This window comes from Malurus melanocephalus, unplaced genomic scaffold (assembly GCF_030028575.1).
Source record: "Malurus melanocephalus ecotype Western Australia unplaced genomic scaffold, MMel_1.1 scaffold_30, whole genome shotgun sequence".
Taxonomy (NCBI): domain Eukaryota; kingdom Metazoa; phylum Chordata; class Aves; order Passeriformes; family Maluridae; genus Malurus; species Malurus melanocephalus.
In genome coordinates, this window is record NW_026623262.1 from 790,628 (window position 1) to 815,325 (window position 24,698).

General features: G+C 39.5%; 1 protein-coding gene across 1 annotated transcript; it reads right to left on the reverse strand.

The window, feature by feature from the left end:
• Positions 1–4,221: 4,221 nt before the first annotated feature.
• On the reverse strand, positions 4,222–24,669 carry CIR1 (corepressor interacting with RBPJ, CIR1). The gene is made up of 10 exons (XM_057363678.1): positions 24,496–24,669; positions 23,724–23,818; positions 23,152–23,225; positions 21,944–21,957; positions 21,801–21,856; positions 21,397–21,445; positions 21,071–21,188; positions 8,967–9,073; positions 7,467–7,552; positions 4,222–5,789 (listed from the first exon to the last, which is right to left on the reverse strand). Exons 1-10 carry the CDS (start codon positions 24,565–24,567, stop codon positions 5,063–5,065), a joined length of 1,398 nt encoding a protein of 465 aa, XP_057219661.1. The 5' UTR covers positions 24,568–24,669; the 3' UTR covers positions 4,222–5,062.
• Positions 24,670–24,698: the final 29 nt, after the last annotated feature.

A 24,698-nucleotide genomic window follows, 5' to 3' on the forward strand; every position in this document is an offset into this window, starting at 1 on the left:
AATTTACTCTGCCCGGTATAGATTGGATGAATACAAATATTTTAATCCTCCATAAAATAGGGAATGCAAATAGCATCGAGAAACGGATTCTRCTGTCGGCCACCAACTGGAATAAAGACGTTGCGTTAAAGAAAATACATCTGCCGTGAATACTAATAACCGCGTCCCACCTCCTCCGCGCCACTGTTGCACAAAAGCGGCCAGGCAGTGCCGACACCGCCAGTGCCCTGGGGCGGCGGTGGGAGCCCGGCGGGCCGTTCCGCGGGCAAGGGGAGGGAGCCTCCCGGGAGAGGCACCTCGCATCACAGCTGCCGACAGCACCTTCCCCGCGAGCYGCTCCGGACTTTCCCTGGCCAAAAACACCCCGGCAAGGTGTCTTTCCTCCCGGCCGGGTGCCGGCAGGTTTCGCCGCGGGCCGGGGAGGGGAGCGGGCGCAGGGGACGCGCTCGGGTGGCGGTAACACACAGAGCGGGCCGGGCGGCGGGATCCGGCTCTCCTCCCTGCCGGGCGGCCTGGGGGCTGCGCAGGAATGCACCCGCGCGGGGTGCTGGGCAGAAGTCAGCTTTGTTTTCGATTTATAATAAAATACATCAAAGGACACCATCCAGGTCCAGTTTCTGCCAGGCCGGGGTTACAATTCTCAGCTCAGTGATCAAGGACCTCTTTGCATTGCCTTTGCCCCTTCRGGTCAGAAAACGTCCATCATTTACAGACTCCCCAGAAATGAGGAAGGGAGCAGCCCTGGGCCGCAGAGCCGGTTCGTTTAACCAAGAAAATAGAAAGCGTGTCACCTTTTTAAAAAATAAATGACACCATTCTTTCGTAAATGTTGGGGATAATTATATGGTCTGGGGAACTTCTACACAAAAAAAACCCTGAAGAACAAACGGTGTGAGAACCGAAAAAATAAATCTGATTTCGGTCTTTGAATCCGTAGTTCACCCCTTTAGTAAGAGGACGCTACCCGAGAGCGGGAAAGCACCAGGAACAAGAGGGGTGTTATTTCGGCGGGAAGGAAGCCACAGAAGAAGCCGGACTCCCCGCCGCCTTGTCCCCCCTCGTCCCGGGTTTGTCCGTGAGCTGAGGCTAGCGCCCATTTACATCTCGCTCCAGCTATTGCTGTCCGTTCCCACACCCCGCGGACAGCAACTTCAACCCTGTTCCGTGAGCCCGTTAAAACACAGCAAACAACCAGACAGAGACAGCAACTACCACAGAYGGATGCAGGTAAAATGCCAGGAAAAATTATCTAATAAATGTTATTCGATCGCCACGTCCTCCGTTCGCAGGAAGCTTGTCCCTTGCCCCCCGCGGCGAGTTACTAGACCTAACGGCTCGTTTTACACTTAAAAGGTAACATTAATATTTTTGTTCTAATGAGGTATTATATAAACACCCGATCTCGTGCCTGGACAGCTTCTTAATTGTGTCTTTCAATTCAAATGGAAACTTTATCTGCGGGAGCTGTAATTTATTTGCTGCCATTATCTGTTCGCCAGGATCCTCTCCCACCCTTCCAAAACGCAGATGAAGGGAAGCTAACAGACAGCCCGCCCCTCAGAGTAATTGGTGCGCTAAGTGTTTATTTTAAGTGAGAATAATTTAGCTACAAATTTCATCAAGGAATAACATCCTTCACACATCAGAATAAAGGAGAGAAGGAAGAAGACTGAGCCCGCACACCGGGACGCTGCCGGCGCTGCCCCGCGCGGGGCTGCACGGCGGCCGCCGGGCGCCACCTAGAGGCGCTCCAGCCACGGGCGCGGGCTGGGGGTGCGGCCGGGGCGGCCGAGGGGGCGGCGGCGCTGCACGGCCCGGGCCGCGGCGAGGAGCCGGCGGCGGGAGCGCGGGGGACCGCGGCGGCTGGGGCTGGCCGGGGGCGCGGCGGGGCCAGGCAGGGCCCCTGGGAGCGGGCGGGATAGCGCGAACTTCTCTGAGAGACGGCGGGACGGGACGGACCCGCCGCGACCGTGCACACACCCACCCCGGGCAGCCGGCTCGGCCTCGCCGCTCCCCCGGCCTCCACCCGGAGGGGCGGTCGGGCCCTCAGCCCTCCTCGCTTCGCAACCTCCGCGCGGCCCCGCGGGCCGGCCCCGCACCTGCGGCCGGGCGCGGCTCCCGGCGGACACCCCGGGCGCGGCTCCGCCGCTGCCGCCGCCGCCTCGGCGCCGCTGTTGTTCCACAAACGCGCGGCAGCGCTGCTCCCGAGATGTGCTAATTGGTACCTGGCTGGCAGGGCGCGGGGTCCCTGTCCGCTCCCCGGCACAAAGTAGGCTGCTAGAAAATTTGAAATTGCCTTTCAGCCTAAAGCTGCCTTACCTGAATGTCATAATTACAGTAATTATGTACATCTAAATTACATGCTAATTAAATTAGAATCAAATCGTTCTAAATCGAAATCAAATGAGGTAGCGAGAATTAATCAATGACAACATAAATAGAGAGCTTCCTTCAGGGATATTTATTGTACCGATTCGAGCAGGAGCCCTAGCTGGGAGTCACCCGTCGATTTACTTTCGGAGTAGCAGTAATTTATTGCTCAGCGTTAATTCTAAGCCATGAGTCCGACGGGGCGGCGCAACCGAAAAGMGGCGCGGGACCCGTCGCCAGAAACTCCCCCCACCCCTGCCCGCTCCGAGATCCGCCCGAAGGACCCGGCGGGGCTGGGAGCCGAGCCGCCCAGTCCCGCCGCAGCCCCAGTCCCCGGGCCAAGCAGAGCCCCCCGCCCCAGGAGAGCCACCGGCCCCTGCTCCGGCTCCGGGGAGTCCCGGCCCGGGTCCTGTCCTCCCGGCCAGGCTGAGGGAACCGCTTCACGTCGCCGCGGCCCCCGCCGCTCAGCCCCGCAGMGGGTTAACCCTATTCCGCGGCTTTTACGGAAATAAATAACGTTATCACCAGAGCTACTCTTACCGCCATCCGCGGAGCGACAGCACCTCCTGCCGGGCCCCGCCGGCTTTGCCAAGAGCGGCGCTCGGCCCGGGGCGGCGGCGCCTCACGGTCCGGCGGGCCAGGGCGGGGCCGGGCGCGCGCAGCCTCCCCGCGCCGCGGGCGGTGCCGGTGGGGCCCGTGAGGGCACAGCGGGTGAGCACCGCCCGGGGCCGAGCCCGGCCCGCCCCACCGCGCCTAAGCACACCCCCGCTGCCCGGGGCTCCCCGCCACGGCCCCGCGGTGCCGAGGGCGGACCCACCCTCCYGCAGCCGCCTTCTTGGGTCCCGAGGGTCGCCTCCGTACCCGTGCGGGGACACAAACTGGCCTGACAGTGAGACACTGCCTCCACAGCAACACCTGGCAGGATGAGCGGCTTGTTTCAAAGGACTTCYGCACGGAGTCTGAGATAACATCCAAAATATAATGATTTTTCTGCTWGTCTTTTCCTATGCGAAAAGGCAGGATACACATGATAGACTGTTTAGCTACATAGGAAGGAGTAAACTACAGAGCCAACAAAAAAGCCTAGAGCTACGGATGTCAAGCTGTCCACTCTTCTTCAGGTGGGAGTCAGTTCCATTGTGGATGGCAGATTCCTGAGCCAAACACTAAACAACCAGAGAAACCCTTCCTTGGAACGAGGAGGCACCTTCCAGTTATTCCTATCGTTCCTGCTGCACTTAAGACAAAAATGTTCTACCAGAATATGCCTTTTCCCCTATCACATTACTCTGTCTTCTCTTACACAGAAGGATAATACATCCTTCACAAGAAGTTTTGTTTAGATTGCTAAAACAGGTATTTTGGCAGTCTCCTCCTTTTTTTCCTAAATCGGAGCTTCCACAAATGCATCAATACAGGGGGGCTGACTCTACTGCAGGGGCTCTTTAACTCCCAGCTACTTCAGCAAGAATGCCCAGAGCAACCTAATGCAGACACGTTGAAAAGGTGACATCCCTTAATGGTTCACCCTTTTAAACTCTTCACATGCACTTAAACGATAAGCCAGGTCACTTTCACCATGTATTATTATACTCTGCGCAGTGCTGAAAATCTTCTGAGTGAAGCAGAAGTGGACTGGTAATAAAAGATAGTCCCATTTGTCCTGTGAGTGAGGAGGGTAAGAAATTTGCTGGAATACTGAGTACAGTGACTCTGTTTCACGTGTCCACTAATGAATGTACTTCCATTTGCCATCCTGAAAGGGCAGAGAATCCTTTCCTTTGCAATAAAAACATTGTGAAGAGCTACCCTGTGCATTTGCACTGACTGAGAATTCTGAAGGAGACTGCAATTATAACTGGTTTTATAGAATAAGATATTTTATTATGGAGTTMATCTTCATAACAATGTATGCAGAAAATGACTGACAAGCATTAAAAACACAGTTTTATGAAAATGRAAGGGTTACTATTTACACTAACTTACTACCACAAACAATGAAAGACCTGAAACAGTTCAGGCAGTAAATATTCCTTTCATGTCTTGAGAGATTATTGAACAAAAACTTGACATTGTACTGAAACATACCAACAGGGGTTCAAGATGTTTAGATAGCCCKGACCAAGCTGTACACTGCAGGAGGCCAAAAAATGTTGGCTCTATACTTATGTGAACTATGTCTGTTGTTTTAACTCATGAAATTGATCTCTTACAGGGAACTTCAGGAAAAATGTTTCAGTATGAAAAAAACAAAACCCTCTACAAGACAATGCTTTGATATCKGAAGCAGTGATCTTATCCAGAACTATCTCAAATGCTTGTCAGCATTTAGCGTATCCCAGGCTTCTTCTTCTGCTCCCCCTCACAGATGTATCTAAACAGAAATCATCRTGGACGAAACCAGAGTATCACATACAGCTTTTAAATATTTTAAAATCCTAAAATCAGGTCTATGAATTACTGCATGTATACAAGAGGTATTTGCCAATAAGCATATTTAGACAGTAAAAAAAATACCTTAATGTTTATACCTAATTTACAAATATTCCAACACAATAGAATTGATGCTGTTTGCTTTATGTAGGAAATGCTAGTTACAGAAGTCGGAAAATGAAAAGCAGTACGTAACTGAGCCCTTGTTAAAGGTATTCATCAAAACTCAGAGAAATTCTTGTTTGCCTCTGTCCTCTACCTATCTATTTTTTTTCCTCTCTCTGCTTCTGCTTCTACTGCGTCTGCTCCTTTCTCTGTGTTCTACTTTACTGCCCTTGTCCCCATGGCCTTCTCTACATTTTTTCTTCTCTCTGTGTCTRTCTGTGCTGGGGCTTCTGGTTTCATTTTTCCTGTGCTGCTCTTCACCAGGGCTTTGACTTGGACTTCTTCTTATGTGCCTTTGCCTGGAACTGCTGTGATTTGAGCACGGGCTTCTCCTGCTCCCTTCATTCATGTTTTGGCTTCTACTATCCTTCTCCTTTCTTTCAGTCTCTCTCGTGTTGGTGCTATGGTATCTGCTTGTGGACTTTCTTTCCCCCTCACAGGAATTCCATTTGTTGTTCTCTGCAGAACTATCTTGCTTTAAAAGCCTGTACTTCTCCCTATCTTTGTCCTTGTTACCGTGACTACTGGAGAGATCTTCATAAAGTTTTTCCTTCCTCATTTTTGCCTTTCCTTCTGAATCACTGCTGCTGCTAGCCTCTGAAAACTTGTCTTTTTTTCTTTTCTTAGAATYCATCTTCTTTTGTGCTGCTTTATCTCTGCTGTCAGTCTCGCTATCACTGCTGCTTACTGAAGTCTCACTGGAGGATGAGGAAGAGGATCTCATCTTATGTTTCTTGTGTTTAGTTTTGATTTTTTTCTTTTGCTGCTTCTTCTTCTTTCTATCTTTCTTTTTCTTTTTCTTCTCTAGACGATCCAACTTCCTTTTATTTTCAAAATAAGAGTGGCACAGTCAGACATGTTAGGATATCTTAGACTACAAAGTCATTGTCTTTTAAAGTTCACTACTTCTGATGACCTACACATYAAATACATTAATTTCCATAAAAACACATTGAATTATTTTCCTTTTTCAGCAAGGTATTATTTTAAAACTTCTACCCTGATATTACCCRTAGTATGTAATCCAGAGCTGGTCCCTCAAAACAGGAGTAATAGGAGTTTTTAATTCTTTAATTTTCAAAAAGATAAGTAAGAGATGTCAATTTGGRCCTTGTAACTAGGAATAAATATATTCAGAAGTGCTTTTTTCCTCCCTTGTCAGGCTGCTCTGGAGACTTTAGAACATCATTGCTGCTYTTGTTTGTTTGTGTTTTTTATTTTAAAAATGAATTAGTATTCACTTTCTATTAATGATGAAAAAACTGAGACTAAAACATACATCTTTGAGTTCTTTAGGCAAACAATATAGGTATTACAGGTATTTTCAGTAACCTCTTTTTTTCACCATTAGAAACTTGCATTTTCTATCTAAAAATATACAATATTCAATCATGCACATGCATTTACTGCTATTCACCAACTTTCATGCAGTTTTTATTTTGCTTTCTGTATTTATGCTCACAAAATCAGCAACTGCGGTGAAACTGCTTCCATTATATTAAAAGAAAATCCCTTCAGACAAGTAAAACCTAAAGGACCCAAATATTTACTATTACTTACTAAACTTCAACTTCAAAATACAAAGGATTATAAAAATTTCAATGTGTTGGGCCAACAGAAGTTCAAACAAAAATAACATTTTAAATTAACTACATACACATTCTTTACTTAAAATGAACATAAAATATGCTGACTATTTTCAGAGAATTATTTATTACATAAATGAATACATATGCACCTACCTACTCATGTACCTGCTTAACCATTCACCTTCCCTCCCACCACTCTCCCCCCTCCCCCAAATAAGTGACATCTTTTAACCTTAAAGCTTGTTTTATCTGCCTGTGTGTAGGGAACTACCAGTCAGTAATTAGAATTTCTGATTTTAAAAATTTGAGGTTATTTCAGGATAATGTTTCAAATTAAGAGAGACAAAAAAACCTGTAAGTCACCTGACACACAAAATCAGGTGGATAAAAGCAAAGTATGGGAACCTCATTAGGTCAGACCTGCAGGCAGCAGTGAGCTGCAAACCCTGACACAAGCACAGGGGGCAGCTGGGCCAACCTTGGCCTGGGGCACAGGGTCAGGTTCAGTTCTGCCACAGTGACAAGATAAACTTTGTCAAATGGTAAACCAATAAACAAGAACAGAGAACACAGAATTTTTAATCACAGAAGAAGTCAGTATAAACAATGGAGTGCAGAATAATATTTTAAAATACCAAYGCAGCATCTTTAGTGAGTCAATTAGTATTTCAGTATCCCAGTTAAATTGGAAGGATGCCCCAGTTAAAAGCATCAAAACTTGATTAAAATAAAACAAGCAGATTAAACAAACACACTGCATARTGCCTTTTGTGGTCAAGTGTATGTTAAACTAAGTTGATTTTTTCTCTACTGATGGTGCTGAATGGCACCAAAGAGTTACAGTGACAATCATGGATAGACTCAGAACTACTGGTGATACATATCCCCTCCACTGGGTACCACACATACCTTAGAAGTTTCTGTTTTTGTTTGGTTGACAGTGATTTTAAAAATTCAACTTCAGGATCGTCCTCTCCTTCACTTGTAACAAATTCCTAGAAAAATGSAGTGAGACATTAGGTTCTTACATATAAAATTAATACCTTCATTCAGATTTCTGTTTGAAAAGCGACGCCTCTATGTACCATATTTTTGCATAGACACAAATATATTTGTTTTACTAAGCCAGCCTAAGATACTCTGGTTAGAGCAGAATACCCAGCACAAGTGAAAAACCCCGACATTCTTTCTCAGAGCTGAGTAGGTGTTATAATGTGGGGGTTATACAACAGGAGTTATTACTAACATATGAAAAAATCACTGCTAGAGACATTTCTGAAATAGTTAATAAAAATGAGCCAATTTTGGAGCCCACGATTCCCCAGGATAAGTCACTCCATTGTTATCACGCTTGGATGAATAGGTAAGATGCTAGTCCTGCTTGAACTCAGAGTAATTTAAGCAAATTACTTTTCTGTCTCGGTTTAGTCATTAGGAAAATGGGTAACACATCTACTTCACTGTTGTGTTACTGGTCTTTAATGTGCACAAAGTCTTCCAGCAATGCAAAATATTGTAATCATATAATCTACATAGAGTAAGGCAATCAGCAAAGCAAAACTACTTTGAAGACCCTGAATTCCTCAAATCATGTGCGCCAGGTACACTACAGTTCTTTACAGTGATGTTCTTAATTTTAGCCACACTCAGAAGACGGAAAAAGAAATAAAGATTTAAAAGCTCTTACAAAGAAACCCCAGCACACCTAACATAAAGCAAACATATTGCTATCACCATGATTAATTTAACAGTGCCCATATGCTACATTTTTTGGGGTACATAGCTTTTCTTAAAGGCAAAGGTGCATCCATCTATGGAGACACAATAAACTGTTGATTTACTGAAAATTTCAAGACCAGATTGTAGTCATCCTCTCTTTACTAGTGGTTTGACTATTCTGCCATATGAACAAAGGTTATTTCAATGAGTGTCTTTCATTTTACATTTTTATTAAAGCACCTCCAATTAATAATATAATTTATGCAGTCTAAGGCAACTGWATCTTTTTCACTCCCAGAAATAATAACTGGAACCATAGTGAGTCAAGTGAAAAAAMCCCTTTAGACACAGCATTCCTGGCAGTAATTATTTGTGCATACTGCCTCCAACTTCATCCAAAGGGACTAGTATTGAACTACATGCAGCAGAAGCCCTAACCATCCCTTTATGAAAAAATCAATTTCTAGTCACTCAGAAGAGGGATTTAATTTATTATATGTGGTTTTAAAAGAAGTAATCTATGATTCACCGTTCTGCATGAAACAAAGCTAGAAAACTGTAAGTTTTTTGACATTTTTCAACTGGTATAGCTATTCAGCTTTCCTATGGATATGCATATTTGGAAACAATTCCCAAGCAATCACATTTAGATTTACAGACATTTTCAGCTTACTGGTAAAAAGGTATTACCTGTGATGGATCATTTGCGGTCAAGTTTCTCCCCAGTACATTTTGTTTCAGTGCAAACCCACTGTTTCTCATCTCCGCTATTAGCTCCGAGGGGTGCATTGATGGCCCTGTTCACAAAAATCACAGTTTGAATGTATCATTTATATCTCTCTACCTTTTTTGGACTCCACAGTAGGAATTCAGTTGAAGCTTTGTTAAGTAAAATCACAGCTAAATCAACGCAATAATCTTCTGCTGAGCAAATAATCAGATATGATTTTCTAAAACAGCAGTCTGAAGATTCAGAATGGAAAATAATTGCATTTTTCTTTAAGTACAAGGGGATTCTCTTATGTAACTTTGTCATGTTGCAAACAATATATTAGRTAAGTCTAGTAATATATTTTTATTRTAGTAAAAAAGCACAGGAGATCTAAATAAAGCACATTAAATAAGATTCAGGTGCCTCCTCTCCTTTAAAACAATGGGAAAATGCACCTCTATTATGTCACTAAAAACTCATTTTTCATTACAGAAATTTTTGAACTTTAATGTAAAAGGTAACATTAGAAGAATACACAAGGAATATAAATAAACATGTGAAAAATATCTAGGTCCTTACTTATTCTAGGGATCACCAAATATACGGAGCCTCTAGACTGTTATCTCCTCAGTGATTTTTGGTCTTATTAGCTTAAAAACCATGCTATATTTTTCATTAGAGTAGGTGGTTTGGCATTAGRCACATGATTTCTTTCTCTGCACAAATCTAACCAAGAAGTAAAATACGGGATGTATTATGTATYATTTGTATCATTCAGATTTGACTGCCTAATTTATAAACTCTGTAACTCACTCCTGGCCTTCAACTTCCCTCACTAGCTTACTTACAGTCATTGAACTGTGTAAGGTAAATACAAATGAAAAGGAATGTAAGACAGGGTATGGAGCAAGTGTTCACTATTAGCTCAGTAAACTACTGCAAATTATGAGATTAATTAGCCTTATGTAATGTACTGACACTGCTTTGTGGTTTAAGAGTTTCATAATAGTGAAGACAGACAAAACTCACAGATTTTTAGCACGGATGAGTATGGAAAATATAGTGAGAGTTTTGGTATAAAAAATATATGGAAAGTAATATAACAGTTTCTCAAAAGAACTAAGTATTTTCTTTTTTTTTTTTTACTTTTTGAAAGTTTTCCTGTGTAATATACTACCTTGCAGAAACAAACAGGCCTACATGTAAAGCAGGAGGAAATGGTTTAAGGAAGCCTTGCATTAATCACTTTCTTTTCACAAGTTCCTTATTCTGCTTGGCAAAAGAATTCTTAAWTGAGTTTCCAAAACGTTTTAGTCTTCCCTCGAGTTTACATTTTTCTTAAGTAGGGGGTTATTTCCCATCCCTCTTATACTTCACCAAAAGTGCTTTTTCTTTTTATGTGTTATAGTGTAATTGTAAACTCACAACTAATGCCTATAGGCTCCAGTGTCTACATTTTTGCATATTCCAAATTTAAAATCTTTGTTTGCTTGCCCAAATCTACTCTGGCTGGAACAGAAACCAACATTCACCTAACGACAGAATTTGGTACCAGAATAGGCCTTGATTTGAGAAGTCCATATAAAACAGCCATACAATTCAGTCAAAAACCCTGTATGAAGGCGCCAAATGGAGACAAAGCATAGGGTCATGAAAGAAGATTTCTCCATACCAGAGAAACTAAAACACTTGACCAGTTGAAGCATAGAATACCTCTATTATTCAAAGTCAGTAGGAGCCACTACTTAATGAAGTAACTTAACTAACTWCTGAGGTATTCCCCTTCAGTGTTTCAGCACTGTACACATTTTGATGCGTATCAGATATGGAAGGAATGCAATTTGTCCAGATCTATACAGGAGGCTTGCTAAAGAACTAAGACAGAAGTCCTAACTTCGTGGATCCCTATGAGGACTACGGTCAGAATTGAGACCAGAGAGGCATGAAGGCATACTGGCCTTCAAAAGCAGAATTCAAAATTATTTTCCATAAACMAATCTTTTTGGCATTCTTTGTGCATAACAGTGGAAAGAGGTAAGCAAAATAAATTGCTCTTTTACAGCAAAAGCTTGTAATGAATGCACAATACTACTGATTTTTGTGCATCTGTTTCCTTTTATATTAATGATGTCAAAGAGAAATTCATGGCTCCACCTACAGTATTTTAGTTGCAATGCAGTATTACCCTGATAAAGAGAATTACCAAACTACTGTTATTCCTGTTTTGTGGACATAAACAAGCCGCAATAAATGCACCTACAGAAACTTGAGACTAAAGTGGCTTATGAAATAATTTTATTAATATAAATTAAATATAAATTATATTTATTAATATAAAAAACATTACTGTTTTTTATATCCTTCAGTTGTGAGGGAAACAGTATTTGGGCTTGTGATGAAAAGCAAGAATCTCCAAGAATCTTTCTTAAGTRCATTATTTTTAATGTAACTAAAGGTTTTAGAAAACACAAGGAAGTAAGATTCAGAAAATAAACCAACCCCATAAATGGAAACAGAGTCAAAACTCAATCCTATTTCACAAGACTTCTGTGTGCAGACCCCAGCCAGGCATGACATGGCCAGCTGTCCAGAGCACCACTGGCATCTTTCCAGTTTGGAAAACATTAACATTTTTGAGGGAATGACACAAGTGAACCTGTTCACTATTTTTTTAACAACTGATGCCACTAAACTTCTTAGAAATTCCACTGCCCAATGACAGCAAGACACCTGTAGGGACAGAGCAGGGAGAAAACAATCTCTGATCTGGGAAGTCTAAAGAGACTGTTTTCTAYCTGGTTACAAGTCCAAGTTGGTAAGTTCAATTAAGACATCATATTTGACAATGCCTGCACAGCCATTCTATGTAAACCTCTATTATTATCTACCTTCTGCAACAAAACAAGAATCAAGAAAATGTTTATTCTCATAACTAAACTCCTTTGCTTGGAATCAAAGGAATCAAATGCTTTGTGACTTTCTTCTCCCATCCACACCTCAACAGACTGCTTTTGACTTACATTTTAATGATGTTGATAAGCAGATCTGATTAGCTTTGAAATATCAGTGACAGGYTGAGGTCTCTCAGGAATCCTGGGGACAGCTATTTTATGTCACAGCACTAAGGCTTGTAACATACTTCCTTTTGAGATGTTTTTTTCACAGACTCTTAAAAGATGCCTAAATCTTTGAATAGAAGATCACATTCCCATTTCCACACTATAAAATTAAACGGATTTCTCYTGGCTAATGTAAATGAGAGAGACAAAACCTGCTTAAAAGAAACCCTAACACCTGAACCACTTAGCAGAGATTTGAAAAACTCAACCTCTCAGAAGTGTCCTTGGCTTCCCTATTAAGCAGCTAAAGCTTAAAMCTTGATGCCACCAGGTTGCCTGGCAGCAACCAGGTTACCAAAGTGGTAAATCTTTTCAGCCTGCCTTTGGCTTATGACCACACTTATGTCTTCGACCTCCAAGACTGTCAGACAAAGCAGCACTAGCCACTACCCTAGCAGCAGTAGCCCTATGCTCCAGCTGAGTCATCAGCTGYAAAACATGGTAAGACTGAGCTGAGAGGTTCTCAGTTGGCTACAATCTTTGGCTATGATGATAGCTTATTATTCTTGAACAGCACCCATCATCTTGCAAAGAATCACTCCTACATCAGGCACAAAAATAGTTTATGTGCTATGAAAATCAATCTCCTCATACACACATTCRTAACAGACTTGTGAGACAGCCTGAGAAGAAGCTACTTCTGTGACCTCATGCAGGTGAAAACCTCTAGAGATGATATACCATGAGCTGGCAGAAGTTTAGATATAGGAATCCTGTAAAAATAGCTGATTGCTACAACTTCTGACAATTAGTCTCTCAGCATTCTTTCATCAGCAATCTAAAAATAAATTCAAAGTTACAATGCTTCATCATCTGTTTCTTATTCTTCCTRAAACAACTTAAATACAGTACCTTGCTATTTTTGAATGACTGTCAAAGCTATTTTCTGAAATTTGCATTTTTATAGGAAAAAAAAGAAAAAAACCTTCAAAACTTACCCAGACAACACTTGGTTAAAACTGAAACATTTATCCACTTTTAAACTATTCATAGTTCTGGAAAAGCTTTTTGCTATGTAGCAAAATTAATTGCTTGTCAACATGACATTTATTTYTATGCATTAAGACAACTAACAACTTCTTGCATTTTCTATAGTTACAGGTACTTAAAATTATAAAAAGGATGTGCATAACAATATCTCCATAGTGAATGATCCACCAAAGGATTTTAAAATTACTTTTTGTGGTTRTTATAATTCTCAAGAAACACTGTTGTCAACCCAAAGAGGTTACAGTTTCTTCCTGCTCCTTACTTTCTGTAGAAGTTCTTGCTGCATTAATTCTCTCTGTTACCTTGTATTAAGATACTATTTAAGGATAGAATTCAGATAGCTTATTTAACTGAAAGAGTTGGGGCACAAAATCTAGAAACTCAAAACCTGTAATGAAGCGTGGAAAGAAGGATTTGAATTTTCACAAAGCACTACCCGAGTGCAACCCAAGCTTGATGGCTGTTGTCATGCATCTTTATAATACTTGTACAATTAAATAAACAGAAGAGATTTAAATAGATTTTTTTCGCGGGCATATATGAGCATCAATTACACTGGGTTGCAGAAGAATATCTTATTAGSATTTCTATAACATATTGTAAATTTGCTTTTTTAGAACAAAGAGCACTCTGATTTCTYATCACATAACTGAGATGAATTTAACAGAATCAGTCCTGCTTCTATTAAGCAATCAGGAAGGGAATRCAATTCTGGATTTCAATTACTTAAGTGGCTACCTTAGAGCAAACTCTCCCATCCCACATTACTACCCCACTCCTGCCCCAGAAACAAGAGAAACCTATGGTTGCAATTAATTTTCTATTCTGCCTGTACTTCTCTTGAAACTACAAATGCAGAGTGAATGTTTCCTTTAGGAGTCATGGGCACCCTTAGGAGAGCAATGCCAGCTGTAACACACCAGGCCTCCATTACTATGTGCAAAGCACGTTTTTCAAATTACTTAATATCAGGGAACAGTATGCTACTGTGATTAAATACCACATTTTCTGCAACAGCAYCAGTGGAGTAAGGACAGACCATAATGTCTATGTTTGCCAGTATTACCAAAAATAGCAGTTTTACTTCCACCTACTCGTGATGCATAGTCTTGACAGTATTTGCYCAATTTACTAATAAAAGYTTTCACTACTGTCACCAGTGCAGATAAGCAAACTGAATTATTCTTTACAATCAATCAAGTTTTAAATGGATTTTTRTTGTGCAATATATATGGAAAGCAAAGACATAAGAAACAATAATATTGTAAACATTATTGCCATCTATGGCAGGAGAAATTACAGTAACCATTTATACTTACATTGTGGCTGCAGTTACAGAACTATAAGATATTTAAGAGTGTAAGTATGTTTTGTTTTGTATTTTACATATTGTTACAAAATTAAATAGACTACACCATATAAAAGTTACTGGAAAAGGAAGTAGATTCTTTATGATATGATCTTAATTGCAACTATTTACCTTTATTTTAACAATGCTTATTTTGTGTATCATCAATACAGAGTATTTAGAATACGGTTTTTCCATACCTTCCCCATTCTGAGTATGTGTTCTGGCATGAGATATCTTTAAGTTTACAGATATGATCATTTTAATCTRAGAACATCACCACCATCACACTTCTCCTGACTTGGTAAAACAGAGATAATTTATATGAACATAAATGTAAACATAGCACACTTATTTATGTATCTGCTATCAATTTGCCAGTATATATCATGCTCAGTAAACTCCATACTAACATGCTTAAAAATTAATTTATGGATCAAGGACAAGATACTCTTAAGTCTTCTTCTTCTTTGCTACACATTTTTTGTTAACAAAGCAGGCCTAAAACACATCCTTTGTGTTCATCCTTTCTTGTATGCAGCTTGGACCACATGAGGCTGTAACTCCTCCAAACTGCAATTTATCTTTTCTACACAACAGTGGTACTAAAGCCACACTTCGCTGCGGAAAAGAAAATAAATAAATACTTAAGAAGTACATAAACGCCTCTTTTGAATTAACTAGGCTTTAGAAAACCATTCTGCTGGTGGGTTTTAGTCTGGCACACAACCACATGAAGGAYAAATATATTCTGAATTCAGAATGCTACCTTTTCTGGGTGGTAGCAGAGACATAATAAAAGATAAAATGCTCTTTAGGTTTTGCTTTAAAAAGAAACTAACTTTAAAATTAGAATAGACAGTTTTGTCAATACATCCATGTACTTTCTTGTTCTGTCCACTGAATTTTCCATGGCTTTTGTTAATAAGGCTTAAAAGGAATTTGAGCAAAAATGGAAAGAAATTACTGACTAATCTTAATCATACTCCATAGTCTATGAACTTTTACTGAGGTTGTGACAGAGACGAGAGTAGACATTTTATCTAAAGGACAAAGAACTATTATCAAAATTATGTGATCATGACACACAGTAAATTTATGCTGCCTCCACTAATTCAGAATCAATCATCTTTTACTGATAATTTTTCCATCTATTTCAGAGATGAGTGCATTCAGACCGTATTTACACTTCAAAGCAACTGCTGCAGTTGGCATTGAGAGAAATCAATGACTAAAACCTCTGGCTTTTAATTAGCTCTTCTTCAGAGGGTCTGCAGTTTAACTGTATTTAACACTTCAGCACAGAATTTCAGTGTAATTTGCCATGCTTTTGTGAAATGGTATTTCAGAGAAACCTGAGTTTCTTTTTTACTTTTTTGGAGCAGTAAAACTCATTTAACATTATCAAACTGTTATTGGAATCCATATTTATTGCTTAAATGCTAAGCACAAGACTTCTAATAGAATCTGTATTCTATGCATTCACACCAAATACCAAGGCTTCTGAAACRTAAATGGAGGATTATTCTAAAATGTGACAGTTCTTAAACTATGTGAAGAYATAGTTAAGGTTCCTACTGTTCCCAATCAAAGGTCTCAGCTGCAGATCACAAAGGAAGGTTTCACACACTGYATATTTCTACAGATGACCATTTATACAAATATTCACAGTTAAAATATTCAAATACCTTTTCTTTGTTATTACAGATTCAAGAGAACACTTCAAAAAAATTACTGCATTCCCAATACAATGCAGACTTTTCTTTGYTGGGAAACAAGGTACCGTATTTGTCACTGGAAAACTGCAGCGAGATACAGACATRACATAAACACAGATTTCCTTTTTTGCTGTCTCCTTTTGACTGATAATTTCAATGATTGCTATCGAAAGGTATTTCATCTAAAAACTAAAAATCAGTGGAACATAGTGAGTTACAGATGGATGGAAAYAACACCCACAATGAATTTAGGTGTACTTAGGTGATGAAAAGAGAGGGTACAGACCCCAGAGCCAGCWAATGAGCCTTTAGAAAGGTGCACCTGGCCAGCCACTACCTGGCCTTATCTTTAGATAGGCTCCATTAGACTTTTACCATTTTTTGCCTGAATTTACCACAACATGCTAAGAACTTTACAGTACTTTTTTCTTTGTAGTTCCACAGCACAGATCACATACAGAGCCAGTCAGCTGTAAACACATTCAAAGTAGTCTATGGCAGAGAATGATGCCCAGCACTATCCAATTTTAGCTTTCATAGGCCAAGAGCGTAAGAACACCTCTTAACCTTACCATCCCACTTCTAACTACGMTATTCACACCATTTCAGACATTTGCCTCACTTCTGAAGATACCGTTCTTCATAAGAAAGTAATAGATCCATAGTGGGTTCTTAAACCCACYCTAAAACCATATAATAACAGCTGTAAGCATTCAAGCTTTCATACTTTTTAGTAACCCCTCCCCCCACCTGCCCAAACCATCACTGAATGGAATAGTTTGTTTGCAGGGAAGAAGGGGAAGAAGGGAAAGAAAAGAAAGGTGTTCAGTTTGTCCTAACATCAACTGACCAAGAAAGCTGTAGGCAATTTTGAAGTGAAATAACAGCATCATTTCAAAATATTTTGTACAGGACATCTAATGATCTCTGTTCCAACCAAGTCAACAGGGTGTCAGGATTCACAAAAAAAAAMCCCAAAAACTCACGAACTCCAACAGATGCTGCTGGTTAATGATAAAAAAGGATTGTAAAAACAGGGAAAATATGTGATRCTAGCAATCTGGGTTTTTTGCTGGTACGCATTCCGTATTTTATCCATGCACATATACACGGTGGCATGTAAAGACAGAAGCACAACCAGTATTTTCATCTTGTCTGAACTTTAAAAGTTAGGATTTTGTCAGTAAAACACCCTGTAAATCAGTTTAGCCCAAAGAAGCATTTTGATTGCCTAATTTACCTTTGTAAAGGAGAAAATCTTCTAAGTTGGTCTCACTAARCCTCACAGCTGGAACATTCTAACAGTACTTTGCAGTTTCCAGTGATCAAAGTAAGTTACTTTATAGCTAAAACTAAGAATTTCATAATAGAAATAATGCAACACCAGGGGGTGCAGTTATCATGCAATAATTACACTCCTGGGAGATTACAGACAAGGCTGTACCCCAGGGGTGTGATTATCCCATGATAACCACATCCACTGAAATTGCCTTATTGCAAAAATAATCTCTATTCACTGGTGAGATATTATTCAATAGGTGCTTTTTTAATGGTAAGATGATTATTTTTTTTGGTATGAATTACCAGCTAGATTAGTAAAATGGTCCCAGAAGCAAAATAACCAAGCCACCATGTCCAAGTTAAGGTAGTGATTGTAACTRTTTTTGTTTGCTGAAGCACTGCAGTGTATATCAAACCTTGACAGACAGCAGAGCACAGTTCTGTGTCACAGACACCCTCTGCCTTACAACTGTTTCACTGGAGAAAACTGAAGTCTGTGACTGGTCTGTGCATACAAAATATTCAACATCAAAACCAAAATGGCAATTGTCATCAGTTTTATGTGTCAAGAGGAACATTAYATTTCTCTGCTGTACCCTTTCATTCATGAGACTATATTTATATTTCAATTCTCTGAAACGTGAGCTAGAAAGAAGTTTTCAACTACTTTCTAAATATGGCAATACTTTCTGACCTTTGAAAGTACTGTATACTCTAATAATTTAGCCTAATGTTTTTCAACTCTTTGAGAGCTCACTGCAAACGTATTTTAACACACTGAGCTATTAAAAATATATTTAATACATATTCCAGACCTGCTATATACTAGCAGTAATCACTGCCTATCCCTGAAATCCCTATTCATTGCTTTGTCCGAAGGCATGTGTTTTAACCTCTACATTTTAGAAACAAACAAACAGCTTCAAAAAACCGAATGAACTTTACCTGACTTAGAAGCCAAGTACTTTTTTTTTTGGTGCTGGCAACCGTGATAAATGAAAACTGTGGACTATTTACATGCTTTAAACCAGCTTTCTAAGCATGAGGAGACACTTGGGACATATGGAGGAGGGAGTGTCTGGGAAGCAATTCATGTGCAATTCAACATGTTTCAGGTGCAAGGGATTTTTTAAACCAAACCATCAGTTCAGAAAACACAGAACAGTTTCATACAAAGATAATCTCATAAAAAATATCTGTCCACTTCAGTGGTATGTTCTGAAGTTTTAGCTAGTCTAAAGAACAGTGTGGCAATGGACATTTTTGCAGTACTATAAAGCAATAAAAAATAATCAGGAATTTAGCCTAGAAAGCACCTTAGGAGTGCAATTACTGATAAAGAGAAGCAGGAAGAAACASAGCTTGAGGACATGTATTGTGCAGKGCAACAGAAGAAGTTCTTGCAGAAACAGAGCTACCTGCAGATCTGCATCACTGTAACAACTGGGAAGAACTCTCAGCAGTGCAAAGTAATTACTTACTCCATCCCAGCCAACATAGGACTGCTGTCAGGGTTTCAATATAATTTTTTTTTTAATATGTGGTATAAACTGTAACATACCAYGTGGATAAATTATAAGTCGTAAGAGAAGACATGAATTCAAGAATTTGTGTTCTCACTTAACTGCAGTGCTTCATTTATACACATTTCCAGAAGTCATCAAAAGAGTGTAACTTMACTTGTTATTAAATCAGATGACATTTAAGGGAAGTTGATGAAATGATTGTATTCCCGAGGCTAGAAAAAGCAGACAACCTTTTATCTCATGTTGTAATTAATATTACCACTTTCTCTAAGCCTTGTATTTGCTATTAAATYGAGAACTTTAAACTTTACCTACAGTGTTTTTACATAGTTTCCCTAAACGAAAGACAAAGTAGCAGTATCATTACAGCTGACTACTCATATCCAAGAACAGTGTCTTACAAATTATATAGACAAATCCTGATCTGTCGCCCACCCCTATTCCCTAAAAATCCTTTCTCAGCCTACAAAAGTCTAAGCTCAGCATAGCACACTGTCTTCTAAGTTCCAGAGTTGAAAATGAGAGGGCACTGGCACAGTCTGAGAACATCTAAGTACTTTTACATCACTTCCCTTCATGCAAAATTCATCATAAATGCTAAATGCTCTCTTTAGGCTTAGAAAGATGGTTTGAAAAGCCAGTGGAGAACACCCAGAGCAGTCAAACGCTGCCTACACCTAGKTAGTTAGTTCAGTAAGGTTTGAAACAAGCAGTTATTTTTCTACTGACACTGCAAAGTGTCTGAATTACACTGTAATGAACATTAAGGCATGTATGTTCAGGTTTGTGCACGCATGTACAAATGTTTTCTGCTTTCTCAACCAAACACTCCTAAAATTTACCCCCATCATTTGAACAGAGGTGTGGACAGTGAGTTCTGTAGCACAAAAGCATATCTGACATGCAAGACAAGAGCTACACAATATAATTTTACCACCAACAAAATGCTCAAGCACAATTTTTTYTAAGATAAGAATCATGCAAGAAAGTGATTTAGTTTTGTAACCTACTGAATAGAAAGGCTGAGCAARTCAACTACAGGATGAGTAATACCATGGCATAATCATCAGACAATGCCAGAAAGAGAGTAAGAGGCACCACTTGTTTTAACTCCTTCAGGCCTCATCCCAAAGAAACTATGTGTCTAAGTGGCCTGAAAATTATAATAATAATTATAATAACAGAGAGTTATAATTTGGAAAACCATGATTGTTGGTAGGCTAAATATGCAACAAAACTAAGAGCTACTACATAAAATAGATAACCTGAAGAAGACAGAAGAAAAGCAGATACCATCAAGTGTGCAACTGTAATGGTATTCCTGCAAAATCCAAGACTCAGCACGTGACTTTAAAGYAGAGTACAGCAAGGCTGAAGACTCATCCACACTATCTGATGTTTCTTTAACATTCCCCTATTTTAAGAAGCTTAAAAGCATTACAAACTTGRGTCAACTCATAGAAAACAAAATACTGTAGGCAAAAAAAGTATTCAATTTGAATATTTATACCCACTTCTTCAAACCTAATCTAGCACTTACTGCTGTATAACTTCAAGTAACAAGAAAGCTAATAGAAGAAAAAAAAATGTAGCTCAAGAAGCAAGAAGAAGCCAGATGAAAGGAAAGCAGGCATTTGGAAATCTAGATTTCAATTGCTTGCCCACTTATAGAAACACGATTACATATTACAAAAACCCCACAAACCTCTCCTTTTTACCAAGTGATTAACAAAGATATAGTAATACATTCCAACTTATCCATGCAGTTGACTTGACTGGGACAGTCTTTGACAATCCTCTCATTTTCTGGTGACACAGATTTTGTCATTCTGATWTAGTCTTGTTGCAGCTTTGTAGGTTTTGGCACAGATAGGGACAAAGCAATATGGAATCTTTGTCAAATGCGTTACTAATTAGAAAATTAGTTCCCTGCAACTTGAAATAATTCACTCAAAATTGTGCATCCTACATTTGGAATTAACTGTTTTCCAGCTTTYATTAACTCTTTGAAATATGATAAACATAAACTTTCTAAAATTAAACATGATGAGCTCCACCCATATGTCTAACCAGAATCTCTAAAAACCATTCATTGCATACCTGAGCCATCACTGGAGACTGAACTTGCATTGATTCCAGAAAGGCCAAATAAGGGACATTCTCGATCAGTGTTTATATGACCCCACTTGTGGCATTTAATGCATCTCACATTCCGGACCTAAAGGCAACGAAGTCAATTGACATGATTTAGTCAACAATACAGTCTAACATTTACAGAAATATCTGTGCTATTAAGCATAAGAGAAGCTTTTAAACTCACTGAAAAARAGATGATAAAATTAAGAGAGTCCATATGAACGTGCTGCAGTTAGACAACATTTGAAATACACCCAAGACATCCACAGAGTGAAATTTATGTAACTTGCCTGGATACCAAATGGCTGATCTCTGATATTCATATCATCCTTAGCATATCTGTTACACAAATACAAAAGAAAACACATACTCAATTTGCTATTATTTTTTTTTTAAACATCATATACAATACTACTTTTTGTTGTTATGTTTGCACCCRTTTCAGAGGTATAATTCTTGTAAACATTGTTTTTAAAGCATTTTCAAATATGGATGTAAAAGTCAAACAAAAATAAAGCTGAGTAAGGAAACAGTTCCAGGTTTACAGGTTTTACTAATTAAGGATCAGGACATGGCAAGATTACACAAGTGTCCAGCTCAAAAATAAAACAGGGGGAAAAAAGGGGAGGAAAAAAAAAGTATATGAAAGTAAATAATATGAAAAAAATRCTCAGATAAAATCCAGATATCTTACTTTTCTCGCGGGGCAACTTTCTGCCATTCAAATTTGTATTCAGTCTCTCCTTCTTGCTATAAACCAGAAAACAGTTTGAATTTTTTCAGAATACATTTCAAGAAAATAAGAAGAAAACATAAAGAAATGATGTAATGAAATACCTCTTTTGTTTCCTCTTTGAATTTTCAGAAAGCATGCAAAGAAAATAAATGATACATTAATTTCATACATAAAATGCAGACRGTTTCCCTCCCCTAAGCTAAAGACAAAAGATTTTACAGTTTATACTAATCAATAGTGCAAATACTCAGGAAATAACTTTATTTAAATAGACTGCCCTTTATTATATAGTTACAGATGCTGTAAATSCAGAATCATCTTCTAAAAATATACTGATTTCTTATACTAATAAAAAACTAAACTTTTTTTTGCAACAGTAGCAACAATACTTACATTTAAGTTATTTTTTAAAAGAAGTTCAGCAAAAAATGCTACTTTCAAATTGTATTTCCTCTAAATTTAAGAGATTACTATTATAGGTTCTAAAATTAAATAATTGCAAAACTTCATCTACAAGAATGAGCTCATCCRAGCATTTCCAAGTGATTTGTGCAAAGGGGAAAGATGCATTTTAAAGGGAACCTGTTAACTCTTAAAGRGAATACATTTTCTTAGTTCTGCACTTCCATTCAGATTTTGCTAAAATAAAGTGACTGATACAAGTGCCCACTAGGTACTTACTAACTTCCATTTATGACACTACTAAACAGTCATAGTCAGACTCACCARACACAGGTCAGGCAGCACTTTTGAGTGAATCTTAGTATTTATTATTTTTGTAACTTCTGGTAATTTATTTCTTGCTCTGTAATTTCCTATGTTCGACAAGCATCAAGATGAATTATGGGCATAACTTATAAACAAAAGCAACCTACTATTTCTACAAAGGAGAGTGGGTCAAAATACAGGTTTGTGTTGTCTGAGTTATTGCCTTGGTAAGATCTAGTCCTCCTCATCCAATGGCTTTATAATTAGTCAAAGAAACACCCTTCATCAAGAACAGAATTTATGCTGTTTCCTGAAAAGATATTTTATCTGTTTTTTCCCTTCACACTGAACTGTTGCTTAAAAGAACCCCAACCATTCTCTTTGAAAGAAATTTAAGTTTTRTGAGAGCAAAATGATTACATTTTATACATATATATATGTATGCTTCCACATATTACCAGAGAAAGAATTAAAAAATCATACCTTCTATCATTACCTCACCATGAGTATGTTATTTTAAAATAAAATACATTGTGCTTATTTCTTCAAAAGGTTTTTAGCTTCGCAGTACTGTTTGCCCTCAATCAGGAAACTGCAATACCTTTCTTTGCTCCAGGTGGGGCCTCATACATGAAATTAAGACCATTCTTCACACGTTCATCTCCCATAAGCAACCTAAATAAAAAGGGCAGTTTGGGGTGTTACACACATAACAGTCACATTGGTAATACTCACAAAAAAAAGAAAAGTGCAATATGAAATCGTTGTGATAACTAGCATTTTTTAATTTCTTAATGCGAGTAACTAAATYTGAGTATCAACAAAACTGAGAAACCAGCCAATGCTTTTGCATGCTCCATTGTGTACTAAAAATCACACATTTCAATCTCAACTGGAATAACATTTCCAGAGTAATGAAAAACAGATTTCTACAAGGTTACCTACTGTTCYGTGCAATGTTACATTTTTTGAAATTAATTAGAAGTCACACACAAACCACTTTAAAAAACTTCTTGTGGCTTCTGCTTAATCAGACATCACTTAATGACTCACTGTCCCCTCCTACTACTACAGTCAATGAGAGACAATCCCTCAAATTGCTCACAGCGATATGACCTTCACTATGAAAACAAGACAGTGGGAAGAAGTACGTGATATTAAGCCAATCCTCACCTATTATCATAGGATTCCTGTTCTTTCAGATACTGTTGCATTAATTCTTCTTGTTTCTTCTTATCATATGAGATTTTCTGTTCTGCCATCCACACCTAGTTAAAATAATTAAATTTCTACTTTAAACGAAAAAAACAACTATTGTAAAATATATTCATGTATAAATAACTGGCTTACTCAAYTGAAAATGCTAAACGAGGGATGATYACCATTCTAATAACATAAAATATATTATTTTCAYCCAGCATTTTAACAAATTAACTTTCCATAGCAGCAACTTTGAGAAACTCCAAGCCCCGACAACATTTACACACTGAAAAGACAGGAGAAAATTTAGAAACTGAAAAGTAAGCTCAGAGAGCACMCTGGGAGTGCCACTGTCTTCCGTGTAGTGACCCTTCCTCGGCGAAATCTCAACAGACCCTAAGTCCCAGATCCCCTCAGGGACATAGTTCTGGGGAGGACACCTGCAACCAGGGCGAAGCAGGTCCGAAATATTAGGAAAACAAGGGCACATCGTGACAGGTGGGGTTTTCTTGGACGGTGCACAGTGCCTACTTATCCTGAGAACCAAGTGAAAAGCCTGAGCCCGGAAAATGCGACAGTCATACACACTTGGGGTCAAGAAAACCCGAAGCTTCAAGTATTTCTTAACTATTTTCCCTGTCTCCTCGTTCCTCTTTGCCCCAGCCCAGTGCCATTCCAGGCAGGTGAGGAGCACCGCTCGGGCCGCTGCGATGCCGAGAGCCCGGTCCCCTCCGGCCCCTCTCACCTTTTTGATGTTGGACTTGGAGGCGGGGTGGAAATCCTTCTTGCACATGAAGTTGGCGAACGACTTCCCCATGGCGGCGGCGGGGTGGGAGCCGTGGGCCTCGGCACGGACAGGGACAGGGACAGGGACGGGGACAGTGACGGGGCCGGGGCCGCCTGGGCCGGGCCTTCCGGGTCGGCGGGCGGGCCTTCCGCGAGCACCGC